General features: G+C 42.9%; 1 protein-coding gene across 2 annotated transcripts in view; it reads left to right on the plus strand.

The window, feature by feature from the left end:
• The window catches only part of LOC124613959 (alpha-ketoglutarate-dependent taurine dioxygenase-like), a 144,360-nt gene that overhangs the window by 20,952 nt on the left and 102,107 nt on the right, over nucleotides 1-21,301 (plus strand). For both annotated transcript variants that reach the window (XM_047142739.1, XM_047142740.1), the window contains exon 2: nucleotides 15,093-15,287. In XM_047142739.1, coding sequence (XP_046998695.1) covers nucleotides 15,093-15,287 — 195 coding nt within the window. The remainder of the gene's footprint in view (nucleotides 1-15,092; nucleotides 15,288-21,301) is intronic.

Raw genomic sequence — 21,301 nt, forward strand, 5'->3', positions numbered from 1 at the left:
GTAGAAGTGCTAATTATTGTCTTCTTCCATGCATTATACCAGTGTTGGCACAAATATTTGAAATCTTGATGAGTGCACCAATACATGACCCCACTCAAACACTGCTAACTAGCTTCTTTCACAGTCCAGTGTGTCTGCAGTATACCTCATTCGACATAAAAGATGTTCACAAAATGGAAATGACAAAGCACACCTGCCAATATTATCTTGAGACTGTCGTGTGGGCCAGCCTCCTGTGCGTTTTCCCTAGTAGAAAACACATTCACAAAATGAAATGGTGTGGGGAAAAACTTTGTCATCCTCAGGCCAAATGGTTTCCACATTTGGCCAAATAGTAATCTTTTCATAATGATAAAATGTACCATCCTCAGGAAGAGCTCAGACTTTACAAATAATTGTATTAGATTCTTAAGCGTATACCATTTATTTCAGTGTGCAGTTATTAAGAATATACTTAAGCAATTGTTTGATGTCTCTTCCTTACAATAATCTGTGAATAATAATTAATAAAACCTATCAGATATCAGTAACACACTGTGTAAATGTAGAAGTTATGCTGTATTATAAAAAGGATTGATTGCTACTCACTACAAAGATGACACATTGAGTTGCAGACGGGCACAATGAAAAGAATGTTACATGTGGAGCTTTTGACCAAACCCTTCTTCAGAAAGGGGGGGGGGGGGGGGAAACACATTCACACAAGCAAGTGCACCTCGTGCACACCTGACCTCTCACTCTGGTCAGCAAGCAGCCGTATTGAATCGTGCAGAAGCAGCAGTCTAGAGTGTGGCAGGGGTAGCAGGAATGGGTAGGGGGCGAGGGGTCAGCGCTGCCTCTAGGTGTCAGTATGAGGCTGCCAGGGATAATGATGGGAGGCCGTGGGGGATGGGGAGGGAACTGGGAAGCAGAAAAGGAGAGGGGAACGGAAGGGGAGAGGACTGTTGGGTGCATTGGCAGATAGCAGTGCACAATGAGGATGGGTGGACATAAATTGGGAGATAGTAGGAGAGGGGCTGGAAACTATTGTGTTTTAGGAGGAGGGGGGTTGGATTCTGTTGTGTGGAGGGTGTGGTGACACCAGGTTACTGTAAGTTGAGGCTGTGACAATTTCGGGAGCAGAGAATGTGTTGTAAGAGTAACTCCCATTTGTGCAGTTCAGAAAAGCTGGTTGTGGAGGGGAGGATCCAGATGCCCCATATTGTGAAGCAGCTATTGGAATCCACCGTGTTATGTTTAGCTGCATGTTATGTCACAGGGTGATCGACTTTGCTTTTGGTCACAATTTGGCAGTGGGCATTCATCTTGGTGGACAACTGGTTAGTAAACATACCAATATAAAAAGCCGAACAGTGATTGTGGCAGAGCTGGTATATGATGTGGCTTCTTTATCAGGTGGCCTGGTCTCTGGCAGTGTAGTATAAGTCTGTCACAGGACTGGAATGGGTATTACTGTGTTTGTGGATTGGACAGGTCTTGCATGTGGGTCTTGCACCTGGACGTTCCACAGGGGTACGATTCTTGTGGCAAGGGTTTGTGATTGCAAGTGACATAGGGATGGACAAGGATATTGTGGAGATTGGATGGGCAACGATTTTTTAGGAGGGTTGAGGAGGACTGTGGATAGGAAGTGGCTTACTTAAGGGCATGACGATAGATAATCAGAGCCCAGATGAAGGATGTGGTTCAGTTGGTCCACTCTGGAGTGGTGTTGGGTGACAATGGGGCACTTCCTTGGGATTTGTGGGAGAATTGGGGGATATGTGGGGGTATGGCATGGGAAATCTGTATGCTGACTAGATATGGTTGATAGTGTCTGTTTGTGAACGCCTTTGTGAGACCTTCAGAATATTGGACAGGGGAATTCTTGTCACTGCACCTACATCATCCGTGGGTAGTTAAGCTATCTAGGAGGGATTTCTTGGCATGGAATGGATGGCAGCCATTGTAGTGCAGGTACTATTTTGGTGGGATTAATGTGGACAGACATGTGGATGGAGCCATCAGAGAGGAATAGGTCAATTCCAGGAAGGTGGCATGCTGGATTGAGGAGGACCAGGTAAAGCAGGTGGGTGTGAAGGAATGAGGATAGGTTGGTGCCCTGAGTCCAAATCGTGAAGATATCATCAATGAACATGAACCAGATCAGTGGTTTGAGGTTTTGGGAGGCTAGAAAGGTTTCCTGTAAATGGGCCCTAAAAAGGTTGGCATAGGAGGGTGTCCATGGATGTGTCACACATTTGTTTGTATACTTACCCTCAAAAAAATTAGTAGTTATGTGTTAGGATCAAGTTAGTAAAGTGTATGAGGAATGAGTCAGTGGATTTAAAGTATAAAGGACATTTAGAGAGGTAGTGTTCTTAGCAGCAAGATCAAGGACATGAGACATCTTGGTGTATAGGGAACTGATGTCAACAGTGTCAAGTAGACATCCAGGAGGTAAAGGGGTGGGGATGGTGGAGAGTTGATAAAGGAAGGGGTTGGTATCTTTGGTGGAGGCTAGATTTTGAGGAACTAGTTATACATTATGTGATCAAAAGTACCCGGACACCACCAAAACCATACATTTTTCATATTAAGTGCATTGTGCTGTCACCTACTGCCAGATACTCCATATCAGCGACCTCAGTAATCATTAGACATCGTGAGAGAGCAGAATGGGGTGCTCCGCAGAACTCACAGACTTCGAACGTGGTCAGATGATTGGGTGTTGCTTGTGTCATATGTCTTTAAGCGAGATTTGCACACTCCTAAACATCCCTAGGTCCACTGTTTCGGATGTGATAGTGAAGTGGATACGTGAAGGGACACATACAGCACAAAAGCATACAGGCCGACCTCGTCTGTTGACTGACAGAGACCCCTGACAGTTGAAGAGGGTCATAATGTGTAATAGGCAGACGTCTAACCAGACCATTACACAGGAATACCAAACTGCATCAGGATCCACTGCAAGTGCTGTGACAGTTAGGCGGGAGGTGAGAAAACTTGGATTTCATGGTCGAGCAGCTGCTCATGGGCCACATGTCATTCCGGTAAATGCCAAATGACACCTCACTTACGTGTAATGAGCATAAACATTGGACGATTGAACAGTGGAAAACTGTTGTGTGGAGTGACAAATCACGGTACACAGTGTAGTGATCCAATGGCAGGGTGTGGGTATGGAAAGTGCCCGGTGAACATCATCTGCGAGCGTTTGTAGTGCCAACAGTAAAATTCAGAGGCGGTGGTGTTATGATGTGGTTGTGTTTTTCATGGAGAGGGCTTGCACCCCTAGTTGTTTTGCATAGCACTATCACAGCACAGGCCTACATGGAAGTTTTAAGTACCTTCTTGCTTCCCCCTGTTGTAGAGAAATTCAGGGATGGCGATTGCATCTTTCAACATGATTGAGCAACTGTTCACAATGCACGGCCTGTGGCAGAGTGGGTACATGACAATAACATCACTGTAATGGAATGACCTGCACAGAGTCCTGACCTAAATCCTACAGAACACCTTTGGGATGTTTAGGAACACTGACTTTGTGCTGGGCCTCACCGACCGATATTGATACCTCTCCTCAATGCAGCACTCTGTGAAGAATGGGCTGCCATTCCCCAAGGCACCTTCGAGCACCTGATTGAATGTATGCCTGTGAGAGTGGAAGCTGTCATCAAGGCTAAGGGTGGGCTAACACCATACTGAATTCCAGCATTACCGATGGAGGGTGCCACGAACTTGCAAGTCATTTTCAGCCAGGTGTCTGGATATTTTTGATTACATAGTGTAGGAGTGGGTCAATGAGTGCTGTAATTGTTTCAGTGGGCGCCAAATAACCAGCTATAATCTGGCATCCAGGATTGTTGAGTTTGTGGATTTTGGGGAGCATGTAGAAGGTGGGTGTGCAGAATGCAATAGGGGTGAGGAGGGAAATTCGATGATTCAGGGGACAGATACTGGCTAGGTCTTAAGGCAGGGATTGGAAGTTATTTTGGACTTCTGTGTTGGGATCACTGTGACAGAGTTTGTAGGTGGAGTAGTCAGGCAATTGCAGAGTCCTTTGGCCAGGAAGTCACTGCAATTCATAATGACGGTAGTGGAACCTTCATCTGCGACTAGGATGACTAAGTTAGTATTTGTTTTGAGGCTGTATATGGCTGTCCTTTTATTCTGCTAAAAGGTTGGTGTTCTTAGGAAGGAACCTGAGGAAGCCTGGTGAGGATCACAGTAGGATGGTGGCTTTTGGGAAGCAGAAAATATGGCCTTTGATGTATTTGTAAGTGGTATTTCAGTTGATATGTCAGTGGGTGAGGATGAGAAATCCTAGTGATTTGTCCTCAGTTATTAGGATTGCCACACAGCTGGAGGAGATAGGTACTGCAACTCAGAAGTGCATTGACTTTGGTGTCTTCTCGTCTGAGGTCAAGAGAAAAAATGCTACAGATGTGGATCAGCAGGCCATTGAAGAAATGGAGATTCTGCAGGAATGAGTGTAGTGTGCCCTCAGCCATAGTTGTGTATCATAAGGGTGTCAGCAACAAAAGCCAATTTAAGGGTTAGGATTCTGTATGACTACAGGGAACACCCCTGCAAAGGCTTACAAATTGAGTGATGTCAGACAGTGCCATTGGAACACCCATTTCAGTATCCCTGATGTATGTATAGTATGTGTATTTTAAGAAGTGGCTATGGGTGGTGATATAGTTAGTTGTGCTTACCAAATACCAGGTGGTAAATTTTGTATCAGCCAAGAGTGGTAATGTTTGATTAAGGCAAGACCATGGGTATTTGGGGATATTGGTGTAGAGGTAGTTGGCATCTACAGTAATTATGAATTATGCTAGAATTTACATAAATGATGTAGAGGAGCTGCAGAAAACCTAAATCGGGATGATCTTACGGAAACTGTAAACCAGCTCTTCATGCATGCGAGTCCAGAACATTAAACACCATGTAATCTCATTCGGTAGTTGCTGAGCGGCCAGTAGCCTTGGGAAAGGGGTTACCAGCTGAGCTTTAGGGCACAATCTCCTGTCAGTGACTGCTGCTTCACAGAGGTAAGTAATGATCTTAGCTCATGTGGGTGATAGAGAATGGAAAGGGAACGGAGGAGCAGAAGAGCTGAGTTTTAAAATGGAAGCCCAGGGATTTTCTGTGCCATCAGTGCCTTTGCCACCTATGGGAGAAGTCGTCACATCCACCAGCTGTGATTCCACTACTGAACATTATTCTGCACACTTGTGACTGTAAATCAAATTTCCATTCAGATGAGGACCCCACTGCCACATTGTAGCTAAAGGCTAGATGGATCAACTAATTATCCTCACCCACTGTTCCAGTGACCATGATATCTACTTTGCTAACAGCAACTGTAACTGCAGCCAGCACATTTTGAGAAGAAGATGAAACATAGAAAGAATCACAAATATTGGGGTAATTAATACCTTTTGCATGTCTGAAGGTACAGTCACTGCTGATGATTGACAGACATATTAAATTATGAAATTCATTCTCAAATTGTGAATACGGTTGTGCAGTGACTCTGTGGTTTACTGGTAACACGAGAAAATTTGTGCCAGACTGGGACTTGAACCCAGATTTCCCGCTTTATGCTAGAGGTCACTTTAACTGCTTCAGCCAACTGAGCACACCTCCAGGCCCAACCCAAACTTCCATGTGTTCTAATGTCTACATCCTTTAGTGCTCACAAACAAATTGTATGATTACCACACAGGAAGAAACATTCTTTTGCTCATCAGATTGCCTTACTGTGGCATGAAATACAGTAGAGCAGTTCTGTATTTTTCAGTTTCTGTAAAGTTTGATGTAACATCCCTTCAGATGCGCATACATGTCCAAAGGAACAGATGCTGCTGCTGATTAATAGCCATATTAAATGCATTCGCAAATTGCAAATACAATTGCATAACAGCTATACGATGTACTGGTAATGTGAAAATTTGTGCCGTACTGGGACTCGAACCCAGATTTCCCACTTACATGAACAGTTTTCTTAACCGCCGTGGCCTTCTGTGCATGTCTCCAGGCCTGATCCAAACATTTTGTATGTTCTAATGTCTACACACTGTAGCACTCGTGTACAAATCGTATGATTACCGTAGGGCAGTCTGTATAGTTCGATGCAATGTTCTTTTGGACATGCGTGCATAAGAAGTCTCTGCAAGGAACTAGATTAGCTTAAACAGCACTTTTCAGGTGCTCTCTAAAATCAATAATCATTCCGATGATCACTCTGATTTGTATTTGAGTTACTGAATGAGCTGTGCAACTGGACATTGTGGTTGGAATTCTCACAGCTGAAACTGCATGGTTCTGAGATCGGGCATACTCATGACGACATACTGTCATGCACAAAATGTGATTTATCTTGCTGAAATTGCAGAAAGTCCTTACATTGATGTATGATGAATGAACGACTTTTTCAGCTATGTGATCACCAGCAACCTTTCACAAATATTTATGCATAACTGTTGCAGTAAGTTCTTTGCCTCTGAGGGAACTGAATACAAAACACTGTATTGATGATGATGATGATGATGATGGTGATCTTGTGATCACATTCCCCATGTGCAGCATATGTCCTTTTATTGTTGAGTGTTATCAGAATTGATATTATTATAAGGAATCTGCTGGAAAATTTGAATAGATGTATTCTTACAACACTGTGAAGCCATTTTTCCTGTACAGCAGGTGAAAATTACAGTAAAGACCAAGAGAAAGGGAGGCTAACATCTAGGGTTAAAACATCTTGTATGATGAAGAGAGCTTAATTTGAGGTGGATCATTAGGTTAAATCTACTGGAAAACTGAACTGAAAAAATTGTATTGTTGATCTGCTAAGATGTTAAAGTTCAGGCCCTTACTTTACAAAAATAATTCGTAGTATCAGGGTTCAGAAACAGCTTATGTATGCATAATCAGCTATACAAAGACATTAAAAAAAGCCATCAAAAGCTGTGATGTTTGCTGATGTTGGAAGTATATTGATAAAGCAGCTAGACTTGTTCATACACACCCAGGGGAACAGTGAAACAAGCTTACAGCTGATTTACAACAAACATCCTAACTTTAAAACAAACTGATATTAAGAGTTTCCAAACAAATAAAAATGATTTACAGTAATCAAAAGGAGAGATCAATGGCATACACATGTACGAAATCCCTAGGTATCTTGATGGATAACAAACTGAGGTGGCACCAGCGCATGTATAATTTCACCAAAGAAAACTCAGTTCTGCTCTTCTTGCACTCTGATTTTGCTGACCTGCAAAAGGGACTTATTGGATGCATTGTTTATTTTTACTTAATATACCCTCTGACATTGTGTATAGGGCATTGCAACTAAGGTCAAAAAGGTATTTATTTTACAATAGCATGCAGTAAGAATAATTTGACATTTGAAAATCTTGCAGAAACGGCTTCAGGCACTTTGAGATTCGTACATTTAGATTTACTCCCTGATGATAGTTATCCAACATATCCCATTCTTTTTGCATACAAGTGGCACTGACCTCCTGGTACCTGCCCTTAGTTGGGATTACCAGTTGGAATTCATCTTGGAGCCCTCTCCCAGGATGTCCACCTGTCCTGCCTGGAATGTGCTCCACATGCCCCCTCACCTCTTGGTTGGTGCCCAAGCCACAAATTAGGACTGATCTGTTTCAAGGTCTTAAAGTCTGTCATCCTCATGACCTTTTGGCTTCTGTTATATGCAGTTCTTCAGGAATTTCAAGGTGCTACCATCTTATACACTGACAGCTCTAAAACTATGAATAAGGAAGCATATGCATTTACATCCCTTGCTGGTCAGGAACACCATTTGTTGCAAGGAATATGCATTTTTACAGCTCAGCTGATAGTCACTAACAAGGCCCTTCATTTTATAAAACAGGTCTCCCTTGACTGCATTTTAGTATGTAGTGACACATTGAGAGGTCATCAGTTCACTGACTGATGTTACTCTTGTCACCCTGTAGTCTCTGCTATTCATGACCTTCTTGCTGAACTTCGGCATACTGACTGCTCAGTTGTCTTTCTCTGGGTCCAAGTCACATGGGCATCCCAGGGACTGAACTCCAACCTTTTGCCTAGAGGAGTGGTTACTTGCTCCCACTTCCTTTTGTCAGTCCCAAGTGTGGATTTGTTGGTGCAGATAAGACCTCTGCTCACTCAGAGGTGAAATGACATCTGGTTGGCTACTGTACCCTCTAATAAACTCTGCATTATCAAGGAGATTACTGCTGCATGGTGATCTTCCATCTCTTCATCCTGGAAGGAATCCACTTTCCTATGTCACCTCTGTGTTGGTCATACAAGGGTAAATCATAATTTTATTTTACATAATGAGCCACCACCAAACTGTAGTGATGTTAAGGAAAAACAGAACATCTTGAACGACTAGAGATAGGACGTTCATATACACAGGACATGTACATTAAACAATGGAAAATCCAGGATGGAATGTAACAATATTATGAGAAGGAAAGTTGCTACTCACCATATAGCAGAGATGTTGAGTCGCAGATAGGCACAACAAAATGACTCTCACAATTAAAGGTTTCAGCCATTAAGGCCTCCAACAACAATGGACACGCATACATGGAAGCACATGTGCAGGTGCACACACACACACACACACACACACACACACACACACACACCGTAATTATCATCCAAACCTTGTACAAAAACAAATCTCCTGTGCCTTATCATTCCAGTGTTCCACCACCTCCCGAAGTCCCACCTTCCGGCCACAGAGGAGCATTCTCCTCGTAACTCAGTACCACCTGGGACTGGAGCAACTGAGTTACATTTTCCGCTAGGGTTTCGATTACCTGTCGTCATGCCCTGAAATGTCCTGCCCACTATCTTACCCACCCCTCCCACAGTGGTATTCTGCCATCCACTGAATCTACACAATATACTTCTCCACCCTTACACAACCCCTACTCCCAATCCTTTACCTCATGGCTCATACCCTTGTAATAGACCTAGATGCAAGACTTGTCCCATACATCCTCCCACCACTACCACCACCACCACCACCTACTCCAGTCTGGTCACTAATATCACCTATCCCATCAAAGGCAGGGCTACCTGTGAAACAGTTGTGTTGTCTACAACCTAAGCTGCAACCACTGTGCTGCATTCTATGCAGGCATGACAATCTACATGCTTTCTGTGCACATGAGTGGTCACCGACAAACTATGGCCAAGAAACAAGTGGACCACCCTGTTGCTGAACACGCTGCCAAACATGATATCCTTTATTTCAATGATTGCTTCACAGCCTGTGCCCTATGGATCCTTTCCAACCACACCATCTTTTCTGAATTGCACAGGTGGGAACTTTCCCTGCAATACATCCTACATTCCCGTAACCCTCAAGGCCTCAACCTTCGTTAGTCACTGGCCTCACCCATGCAGCCCCTTCCCTATTCCCTTTCCAGCACCACACACCCATCATTACACCACCACACTCAGTCTATTTATTTCTCTCCTTTTCCACTAATCCTGCCCCCCCCCCCCCCCCCCTTTTCCCACGTCTCCTCTGCCCTCCATCTAACGTGCAGCACTTCACTGTCCGCCGCCCCCACCATAATATCCCTCCCCCTCCTCCTTACCTCTACCAAGTCGCCACTCCCATCATACAGTTGTGTTGCTGTTTGCAGTGTGGTTTCGGTTGCCTGAGACTGCAGTCATGTGTGTGAGTTGCATTTGCGTGATGGTGTGTGTGTGTGTGTGTGTGTGTGTGTGTGTGTGTGTGTGTGTGTGTGTGCGTGGGCATGTGCATGCATACATACATGTATCCATTGTTGACAAAGGCCGTAATGGCCGGAAGTATTAATTGTTAGAGTCTTTTTGTTGTGCCTATCTGTGACTCAGCATATCTGCTATATGGTGAGCAGCAACTTTCCTTCTGAGGACATGTACATTAGTATGTTGTGCAGAAGTGAATAGTATTTCAGTGGCATTGGTTTAGCTTGTGTCCTGTTGCCTAGTAGGCATAGGCTCTGCCATGGGCCTTATAAACTTGTGCCATCTGTGATGACCGAGACGCGTATAAGGTGCAAATGGTGTCCTGTGGTATTGCCATCCATGCTAGCATTCACCTGGTTCCAAAGTTCATTTATGGTGATTGGCATTGGGTCACAGTGCTGTACATGTTATTTCACCATATGCCACACATTTTCGATTGGTGACAAGTCTGGTGATCTGGCAGACCAGGGCTAAAGGCTGACTTCCTGTGACACCAAGAAGACACATGTTTGTGCAACAACAAGTGGTCGTGCATGTATTGCTGAAAAATGGCATTTGGAGTGTTCTGCACAAAGGATTTGGCTACTGGTTGCAGGATGTCATTCACATGGATCTCACTGGTCACAGTACCCTGGACGTGCACCAGCTGTGATTTGTGCTTGTACCCAATAGCAGCCCACACCGTAAGGTCTTCAGTTGGCGTGTAGAGTTGTCTGAATACAGTCACAGTGATGCTGCTCCCCCTGTTTGCAGTGAACCAAACTGTGGCCATTTTTTCAAACAAACAGAACCTGGATTCATTCAGAAACACTGTCTGATGCCATTCCCATTGCCAGTGACGTCATTTCATACACCGTTGCCTTCTAGCATGTTTCTGCACATTCACCAAAGGTATGTGGAGAAGTGGATAACGCGCACATAACCCTTGCGATAATAAATGGCAATGGACTGTCACCTCTGATAGTGTATGATGTGTTTCACTGTTGCGTCAGAGCATAGGACGATGCGTATCTGTTCTGCAATGCCATTCGGATGAGGTGTCCACATTTTACGGAGGGGTGGTGCGACCTGGCCCATCTCGTCTTGTTCTATGGCCTTCCATGAGCCATTCTGTACACATCTGTGGCATCCCGAAACACTTCATCCCACAATTTCCCCTATGAATGCATCACATTCTCTCACGGCAATAATGCGCTCTCTTTTGGACTCACTGATTCGACAGTACAATTCGCACATACTTCTGCTCAGATCACACTAATCCATTACCTTCGGTTTATAGCGACAAGAAGAGCTGCAGGCATATTTTAATGGTATGCGGAGTTGCACTGCAATATCTATGTTGTCCTTGAACCCACAATACAACATGTTTCAAGTGCTAATCATTTCAGCATAACATACTAATGTACATGTCCTGTGAATATGAATGTCCTGTCTCTAGTTATTCTAGGTGTTCTGTTTTTCTGAACATGAGTGTAGTTGTGGAGCCTTATAGACAGTAGCTCATATCCTGATGCAATGCCCCCTTCTTTTGGCCCTCTAAGCGAAGCACGGTCTTCCAGATTCTTTCCCTCAAGTGATGCTGGATGATACATGGTTGGCTTAATTGGTTCTCCATTTTCTCCGTGAAAGTATTTTTTTAATTTTCAGGCCTTTGCAGCAGAGTTGGGACGGTTGGGGTTGGTGCGTCTTCCAGTGCATGCTGGGTCTGGAGGAGCCCCACCCTACCACCTTGACCAGCTCGTTCTTTATCTCTCTCTTACTCTGTTTCATTTGCTTTTTGATGTGTTGTCTCCTTTTCTGCTGCACCTTATTTTCTATTTTAGAGGTAGCACTCTGTCGTGTAGTGGGTTCTCTTAAATGCCTTGACTGCACTGGAGTAGGGGTGGGGACTGCTGTGTGTGGGGAGACTCCCGTTGCATGCACAACCTGGGGGCACACCTGCTGCCTTACCTGTATCTCTCCTCTTGTTTTTATTACTGATGGTCCAGTTGATGTCTAATTCATTTTTAGCCTTCTCAGTTTTACTGGTGTGAATCTGTGAACTTGATGGCATTCTTTGCTCTGGAACTGTCTTCATCCTTCATGAGCCAGGCGAGGGTCGGATGCGGGGTGGGTCACGATTGTATGAGCCCTGGGGAAGTCCTTGTCTGCTCTGACTTACCTACTAGCCCAGTCGATATACTTCTCCATAAATTCTTTTTCAGCTGTGGCATCATTATTGCCTTCAATGCCTTTACATACTTGCATTGTCAGAACACATACTTTGATGACTTCTACTTCTGGATGGAGGGATTGATAACCTTATTGGTTAGTCCCTTAACCTCCAACCAACCAACCCACCCACTCACTGGTATGGAATTTTTGGTTAATTATGAGTGAGTTTGGGTGAATGGAGAAATTCTTCTCCACAGCATTGGAGGAAAAAACATTTTCTACGTATCCTTTTTTAGAGTTCAGAATGTACTTATACATTCTGGTAGAAAGATCTGTAACTGGTCACCAGTTGACATCAGATTGGAAATAAACAGAGATTGATAAAAAGTACATTGTTAGTCATTCTTCATGCAAATTATCAGAATATTTTGACTCTGGGAATTAAATTTCGGTAAATGCTGACAGAAAAACAAAGTGCATGAGCTGGAATTGGATACACACAGCACGAGTATGAAAATACATTCCATATAAGTGCAATGTACTAAAAATTGAATGCCTATGTGTAGAAGTATGTTAGGAATGATTTAGGAAACAGAAAAGTTGTCAGTAATAGTAGTAATTTCATACTCGTTAACATGTCAACTGGCACCCACTGAGTGATGGACATTTCAGTGCCGGGCCAGGCACACTGCGTTAGGCATGAGGATCTGCTGTGGCTGTCTGCAGCCACAAGGCAGTCAACATGATAATAGTAGTAAGTTAAAATATGTAAACTGTTCATAATCTTGGCAAACAGATTTGTAAGAAAAACCACATTGTTACAGTGACCACTGAGGATACTTTAAAATAAAATAAATCTTTTATTGTTGAAATAAGACTTTTATTACATACACCAAAGATAGGGCTATAAACTATGTTAGTTGTATAACTGTGTCTGCAGAAAAGAGTCCTAAAGCAAGTAAGCAAACAAATAAACAAAGACAAGATATTAAACAGATTTCTTTAACTATTCCGTTCTATAGACAATTGATAGCAGCATCTGTGAAATCAGTAACAGTTCTCCTTTATTATTATATTTATATAACAGGGTGTGTGAGTGAATTAAATATTACATAATCTTCCTTTTATTTATTCTATGAAAATCACAGAATACATTTTTGGTTAAAATATTTAAAATTCTCATAATGCTGCACACAGTTGATGTAAAGTAAATTTAAAAATATAAGTGGCTTGTACACATGTTGTAGGCAGTATGTGGTGAACAGAGTGTGCGCAGTGTGCATTATCACACTCAACCAGAGAACAAAAAAATAATGAATAATACTGTCAGAATTTATTTTGTACCATAAAGACAATTGTAAATTACTTAAAGGTCATAAAAGCCCTAATTTAAAACCTAGTAGAAACTAATCTGGAGAAAGATTGTAAAAAATGATTTTTGCTTCTTAGTATTTTTATGTTTAAAGATTGGCCAGATTATGCACCATCATGTAGGGGATGTGTGGCATCTGAGGCAAAGAAGAGAGAAATTAAGCACCAGTTGGTTTGCCCAGATAATTCCCTGTTAATGATGTGTGGTTTGTGCATATTCTGAACACCTTGTTCACCATATGGGGCCTAGGTTTCATAGGTATAAATTGCTAATATTTTCAATTTTACTGTGTCATTTCTGTATAGGAGTGGCAAAACTTTCAAGATTTGGATGTGGACTTTTTGTCCTTCCATTGCAGTTTGTGAAGAAGGCAAGAAAACCAATGTATTGCTCAAACCAGTCATAGTTAGAAGGATGTCATGTGATTGTGTCTGGAAGAAATTAAAGGACATGTGTAATAAATGCCAATCACATTTCTCTGTAGACAGACCTTGCCTTTTCCAGTAAAATGCTACAAAATTATTTGATAATATGCTCATGGAATTAAAGTATCTAAAAGTCAGTAAAGGTGTGCTTAAAAGAAAGTAAGTTGTTTTTCCTTGACAACTCATGAATGTAATTTAGTTTAGTTTATTTTATCCACTGATCATGTTTAGCAATGATGCATTCTATGTGGGTATGGCAAACAACAGGCTGCCTGTCTGCATGAATCACTACTGACTAACTGTGGCCAAGAAATGACTGGACCACCCTGTTGCTGAGCATGCCCTTCATTTCAGTGATTGCTTCACAGCCTATGCCACCTGGATCCTTTCCACCAACACCAGCTTTTCTGAATTGCGCAGGTGGGAAGTCTCCCTGCAATGTACCCTGCATTCCTGTAACCCTCCTGGCCTCAACCTTTGTTAATCATTGTCCTTATCCATCTAGCCCCTTCCCTGTTCTCATTCCAGCACTACACAGCCCTCTATTCCACCAACACATTTACTTTTCTGCCCCCGCCCTCCATCTAGCTCTCAACTTCACTTAGCTGCCCCACTCCCCATCTCGTCCCTGCATGCTCCCAGCACCACATTTTTGTCCCCCATCCCTATCCTGCTCTCCCTCCCCCTCATTACCCCAGCTTCTTCCTTACCCCCACCCGGTTGCCTCTCCCATAATGCCCCGCTGATCACAGTCTGGCTCCAGCTGCCAGATACTGTGGTCATGTGCTGCATTTGTGTGTGTGTCTGCTTGTGTATGTCATATAAGTTTAAAAAAGGCATTGTTGGCCAGAAGCTAATTGTGTGACAGTCTTCTTGTTGTGCCTTTCTGCGACTCAACATCTCCACTATATGGTGAGTAGAAGCTATCCTTTTCATTATATTGTTACATCCTGTCATGGATTTTCCATTGTTAGATTTTGTACGTGCTGTGATTTCTCATGTTTTCTCAGTGTGATTGATTAAATGTGTTCTTCCTGGTATTCTGCTGAGTTCCTATTTTCATTGTATCCCCAATACTTTTATGACCAACCAGTTGTTTTCTTCAGGTGCTGTGACCTTTGACGTTATGTGCACTAACTTTTTGTCCACTGTGATTAGATTTCATTTCCTTGTCCACCCATGAATACAGTATTTGCTTATTCTTGATGAAATCTACAATTCACAGTGAATGTTCCCCTAGAACCTATGTGCAAATTAATTAGTTCTAATCACTCATGACTCTTACAAATTGAATCCTAATCATTTTGGAATGTAGCCATGTCATTTTACTTGATATTTTTCAAAATATTATCTGAAATGTTTGACTACTATTTCAGTTATCGATGAGATAAAGAAAGATGTTGCAGAACATAGAATATTAATATTCAAAGATCAAGGAGTGATTTCTGGTCAGAGGCATGTGGAGATAAGCAGGTGGTTTGGAGAGCTGGAGTCAACATTCTATAAGCATCCAAAATCCCCACATCCAGATGTTTTCAGAGTTTCCAATGTAGCCAATGAAGGCTGTGTAGGTAAGTGGCTTCAGTTCTCTGTTTATTTTTGTCAGATACAGTAAGAATTAAGTGTATAAAATCATGCAATTTGTTAAACTACATCTGATCAATAGTTTCCACAAAAATTGATGTTCTCAGAAATTTTATATCTGCTGAAATTTGAAGAAGTTGGAATTGTAATAGTAAAGGTGTTTCATACAAAAACATCTTATGGATGTTTCTGTAGCATTACATCCAATATTTTTCAAGAAATTGTGAATTCTATTCTAGGAGGTTGAAGTAAATGTGATAGATTATCCACCTGTTATACACTATGTGATCACTAGTATCCAGACACGTGGCTGAAAATGACTTACAAGTTCATGGTGCCCTCCATCAGTAATGCTGGAATTCAATATGGTGTTGGTCCACCCTTAGCCATGATGACAGCTTCCACTCTCACAGGCATATGTTCAATCAGGTACTGGAAGGTTTCTTGGGGAACGGCAGCCCATTCTTCATGGAGTGCTGCACTGAGGAGAGGTATTGATATCGGTCGGTGAGGCCTGGCACGAAGTCGGTGTTCCAAAATATCCCAAAGGTGTTCTGTAGGATTCAGGTCAGGACTGTGTGCTGGCCAGTCCATTATAGTGATGTTATTGTCATGTAACCACTCCGCCACAGGCCGTGCATTGTGAACAGATGCTCGATCATGTTGAAAGGTGCAACCGCCATCCCTGAATTGTTCAACAGTGGGAAGCAAGAAGGTGCTGAAAACATCAATGTAGGCCTGTGCTGTTATAGTGCTACTCAAAACAACAAGGGGTGCAAGCCCCCTCCATGAAAAACACAACCACACCATAACACCACTGCCTCTGAATTTTACTGTTGGCACTACACACGCTGGCAGATGTTCACCGGGCATTCGCCATATCCACACCCTGCCATTCGATCGCCACAGGTGTGTACCATGATTTGTCACTCTACACAACATTTTTCCACTGTTCAATTGTCAAATGTTTATGCTCCTTACGCCGAGCGAACTGGCATTTGGCATTTACCGGGGCGTGTGTATGGCTTATGAGCAGCTGCTCAATCCAAGTTTTCTCACCCCCACCCCCCACCCAACTGTCATAGTACTAGCAGTGGATCGTGGTACAGTTTGGAATTCCTATGTGATGGTCTGGATAGATGTCTGCCTATTACACATTGCGACACTCTTCAACTGTCGGCAACCTCTGTCAGTCAACAGATGAGGTTGACCTGTACACTTTTCTGTCATAGTACTAGCAGTGGATCGTGGTACAGTTTGGAATTCCTATGTGATGGTCTGGATAGATGTCTGCCTATTACACATTGCGACGCTCTTCAACTGTCGGCAACCTCTGTCAGTCAACAGATGAGGTTGGCCTGTACACTTTTGTGCTGTATGTGTCCCTTCACATTTCCACTTCAGTATCACATCCAACAGTGGACCTAGGGATGTTTAGGAGTGTGTAAATCTCATGTACAGACATATGACACAGGTGACACCCAATCACCCGACCATGTTGAAAGTCCGTGAGTTCTGTGGAGACCTCCATTCTGCTCTCTCAGGGTGTCTAATGACTACTGAGGCCACTGATGTGTAGTACCTGGCAGTAGGTGGCTGCACAATACACCTAATATGAAAAATGTATGTTTTTGGGAGTGTCCAGATACTTTTGATCACATAGTATATATAAGTTTGGCTCTATACATTCCAGCACTACATTCTGCCTATAAAGTGATAAAGATACACCAGTGTTCAAGGGAATTAAGAATTAATGTATTACTGAATGGTATAGTGATGACATAAAATGTGCAGTTTGGAGGACAATGACTACTCAAAGTTCTGTTCAAAAAACTGTGCTAGCCTTTGATATTGGAATGTTGCAGTTGTGGTCTTAAGAGCAGAGACTGGTTTGATGCAGCCCTCCATGCTACTCTATCCTGCGCTTGCTGCTTCATCTCCAAGTAATGATTGCAACCTACATCCTTCTGAATCTGCTCAGTGTATTCATCTGTTGGTCTCCCTCTACGATTTCTACCCTCCACGCTGTCCTCCAATACTAAATTGGTGATTCCTTGATGCCTCAGAACATGTCCTACCAAACTATCCCTTCTTCTAGTCAAGTTTTGCCACAAATTTCTCTTCTCCCCAATTCTGTTCAGCACCTCCTCATTAGTTATGTCTTCTACCCATCTAACCTTAAGCATTCTTCTGTAGTTCCACATTTCGAAAGCTTCTATTCTATTCTTGTCTAAGCTAGTTGTTGCCATGTTTCACATCCATACATGGCTACACTCCATACAAATACTTTTGGAAAGGACTTCCTGACACTTAAATCTATAATCGATGTTATCAAATTTCTCTTCTTCAAAAATGTTTTCTTGCCATTGCCAGTCTGCATTTTATATCCTCCCTACTTGGAGGTCGTATACACGGAAGAACCCTGGAGATACTAAAAGGTATCAGATAGATTATATAATGGTAAGACAGAGATTTAGGAACCAGGTTTTAAATTGTAAGACATTTCCAGGGGCATAGTGGACTCTGACCACAATCTATTGGTTATGACCTGTAGATTGAAACTGAAGAAACTGCAAAAAGGTGGGAACTTAAGGAGATGGGACCTGGATGAACTGAAAGAACTAGAGGTTGTACAGAGCTTCAGGGAGAGCATAAGAGAACAATTGACAGGAAAGGGGGAAAGAAATACAGTAGAAGAAGAATGGGTAGCTTTGAGGGATGAAGTAGTGAAGGCAGCAGAGGATCGAGTAGGTAAAAAGACGAGGGCTAGTAGAAATCCTTGGGTAACAGAAGAAATATTGAATTTAATTGGTGAAAGGAGAAAATATAAAAATGCAGTAAATGAAGCAGGCAAAAATGAGATCGACAGGAAGTGCAAAATGGCTAAGCAGGGATGGCTAGAGGACAAATGTAAGGATGTAGAGCAGGCTGTTCCAACCAAGCTCCAGGGAGCCGGAGCACTCCGGAGCGCTCACTGCGGCAGCTCGGAGCCCGCATGGAGGGGGAAAGCGAACTCACTGCCCCCTGGCCGCATACAGCCGCAACTGACGCGATGATCCTTGTTGAATGACAGCTATGACTAGCCGCGGGAGCCCTGTACCTCTGTTGGAGGATACCTTTCTATTCATTGAGAGGGATGGTCGTCTGCAATGTCTTGTATGTCATAAAGTATTCAATTCTGCGAAGAGGTACAATATACGACGACATTATACACGTCTTCACGCTGCGCACTACGATCAGGTAGAAGGCGTTGCACGCAGAGAACTGGTAGCCAGGCTTAAGAACGACATAGCAGGAGACGTAAGTTCAAAAACAGTTTTGTAATACGGAGGGTATCAAAACATGCAACATAGTTCGTGTTCTGTAATGCGTTTATAATTTTCAGGTGAATGAGAGTGGAGAAAACACTACTGAATCTGCATTTCGAGCAAGCTACAGGGTCGCTCACATCATTGCGACAAGTGGCAAGCCATTTTCGGTGGGACCACTCGTAAAATCGTGCATGGTAGCTGTTGCAGAATGTTTGTTTCCAATGGAGGTGCAGGCAATTGAAGGGGTTTGCCTGTCGAAGCAAACAGTGTCTCGTCGAATCCTGGACATGGAAGCAGATTTAGAGACACAGCTCAGGAAAAAGGCGGAGAGCTTTGTTGCAGTTTCGCTAGCGCTTGACGAAAGCACCGACATATCGGACTGTGCTCAGTTTGCAGTCTTTGTGCGTGGTGTCGACATGGAGCTGCAAGTAACTGAAGAACTCTTGGATGTGGTACCACTCAATTACACCGCAACAGGACATGACATTTTTGAAGCTGTTATGAATCAGTGGACAATATGAATATGCCGTGGGATAAGCTCCATTCTGTAGCGACAGACGGTGCACCACAAATGATCGGGCGTCACCAAGGTTTTGCTTCTCGTTTGAAAAATAAACTCAGGGACGAATTCGGGAAAGACATTTTGACTCTTCATTGTTTTATTCACCAAGAGGCACTGTGTGCTGAAACAGTAGAGCTAGGTGGCGTAATGAAAGATGTCGTGAAGTGTGTGAATCTTGTGCGGTGTCATGGTATGAACCATTGCCAATTCAAAGGATTCCTGAAAGATATGGAAGCGGAGTATGGGGATATACCTTACCACAGTACAGTTCGTTGGCTGAGTCGGGGAAAAGTTCTTGATGTTTTCTTTGCCATTCGTGAGGAAATATCCCTTTTTCTCGAAATGAAAGGGGAAGAAATGTGTTGTCTGAAAGATATAAAATGGATATCAGACCTGGCGTTCCTAGCTGATATAACTATGCATCTGAATAATTTAAATCTGTCATTGCAGGGCAAAGGGCAGCTAATCGTTGACATTCACGACCAGATCAAAGCGTTCATGGAAAAGTTATGTTTATGTGAGAGGCAGATGAGTAATGGACATTTAACGTTCTTCAGTCATCTTGCTTCTTTAGAAATACCTGAAGGTACTACTTTCGGCGATTACCAAGCAAAGTTAAAGCAGCTCATCACGTCGTTTGAAACACGATTCCGAGACCTCACTAGTTTGGAAATGGAACTTAAGGTGTTCAGCACTCCTTTTTCAGTTTCCTCCGATGACTTGTCACCGTCACTTCAATTGGAGATAATTGATTTGCAAAATTCAACTTTGTTGAAAGAGAGGTACTACAACACGTTGGATTTGTCACGATGGTATCATTCATTACAGCAAAAAACATTTCCCAAGCTTCACAACAATGCCGCTTAGATCATGTGCATGTTTGGATCTACGTATTGTTGTGAGCAGCTTTTCTCAGTAATGAAAAGAGTAAAAAGTAAGGAACGATCGTTTCTTCAGGATGCAACAATGGAGGCCATCCTCCGCATTAACTCTGCGAACACTTTGACGCCTGATATTTCCGATCTTGTAATGAAAAGAAAATGTAAAGCTACAGAGACCCAATAAAGTTAGTATGTAATTTCTTGTAAAACAGTTGTTTCATATTTATTTCCTGAACATCGTATTTCCTGGTGTAGCATGTCACCACGTCTTAGCAGCTAAGAGTATGAGGTTGTCGATCTTGTAAGACGCAGCTGGCACATCAAAACGCTTGCCTTGCCACCTGCCTCAGCCAGCCATGCCACGTGCTGGCCTGCCGGCCCACTTGACTGGTTACAGCGAGCGACACGGCTCCCTGGAGCAGGGAGCGCTCCGCAGCTCACAACGGAGCCGACGAGCTGGAACAGCCTGATGTAGAGGCTTATCTCATTAGGGGTAAGATAGATACTGCCTACAGGAAAATTAAAGAGATCTTTGGAGAAAAGAGATGGAAACCCAGTTCTAAGCAAAGAAGGGAAAGCGGAAAGGTGGAAGGAGTATATAGAGGGTCTATACAAGGGCGATGTACTTGAGGACAATATTATGGAAATGGAAAAGGATGTGGATGAAGATGAAATGGGAGATACGATACTGTGTGAAGAGTTTGACAGAGCACTGAAAGACCTGAGTTGAAACAAGGCCCCTGGAGTAGACAACATTCCATTGGAACTACTGACGGCCTAGGGAGAGCCAGTCCTGACAAAACTCTACCATCTGGTGAGCAAGATGTATGAAATAGGCGAAATACCCTCAGACTTCAAGAAGAATATAATAATTCCAATCCCAAAGAAAGCAGGTGTTGACAGATGTGAAAATTACCGAACTATCAGTTTAATAAGTCACGGCTGCAAGATACTAACGCGAATTCCGTACAGACGAATGGAAAAAACTGGTAGAAGCCGACCTCGGGGAAGATCAGTTTGGATTCCGTAGAAATATGGGAACACGTGAGGCAATACTGACCCTACGACTTATCTTAGAAGCTAGATTAAGAAAGGGCAAACCTATGTTTCTAGCATTTGTAGACTTGGAGAAAGCTTTTGACAATGTTGACTGGAATAATCTGTTTCAAATTCTGAAGGTGGCAGGGGTAAAATACAGGGAGCGAAAGGCTATTTACAATTTGTATAGAAACCAGATGACAGTTATA

The sequence above is a fragment of the Schistocerca americana genome, chromosome 4, assembly GCF_021461395.2.
Source record: "Schistocerca americana isolate TAMUIC-IGC-003095 chromosome 4, iqSchAmer2.1, whole genome shotgun sequence".
NCBI classification, from domain to species: Eukaryota; Metazoa; Arthropoda; class Insecta; order Orthoptera; family Acrididae; genus Schistocerca; species Schistocerca americana.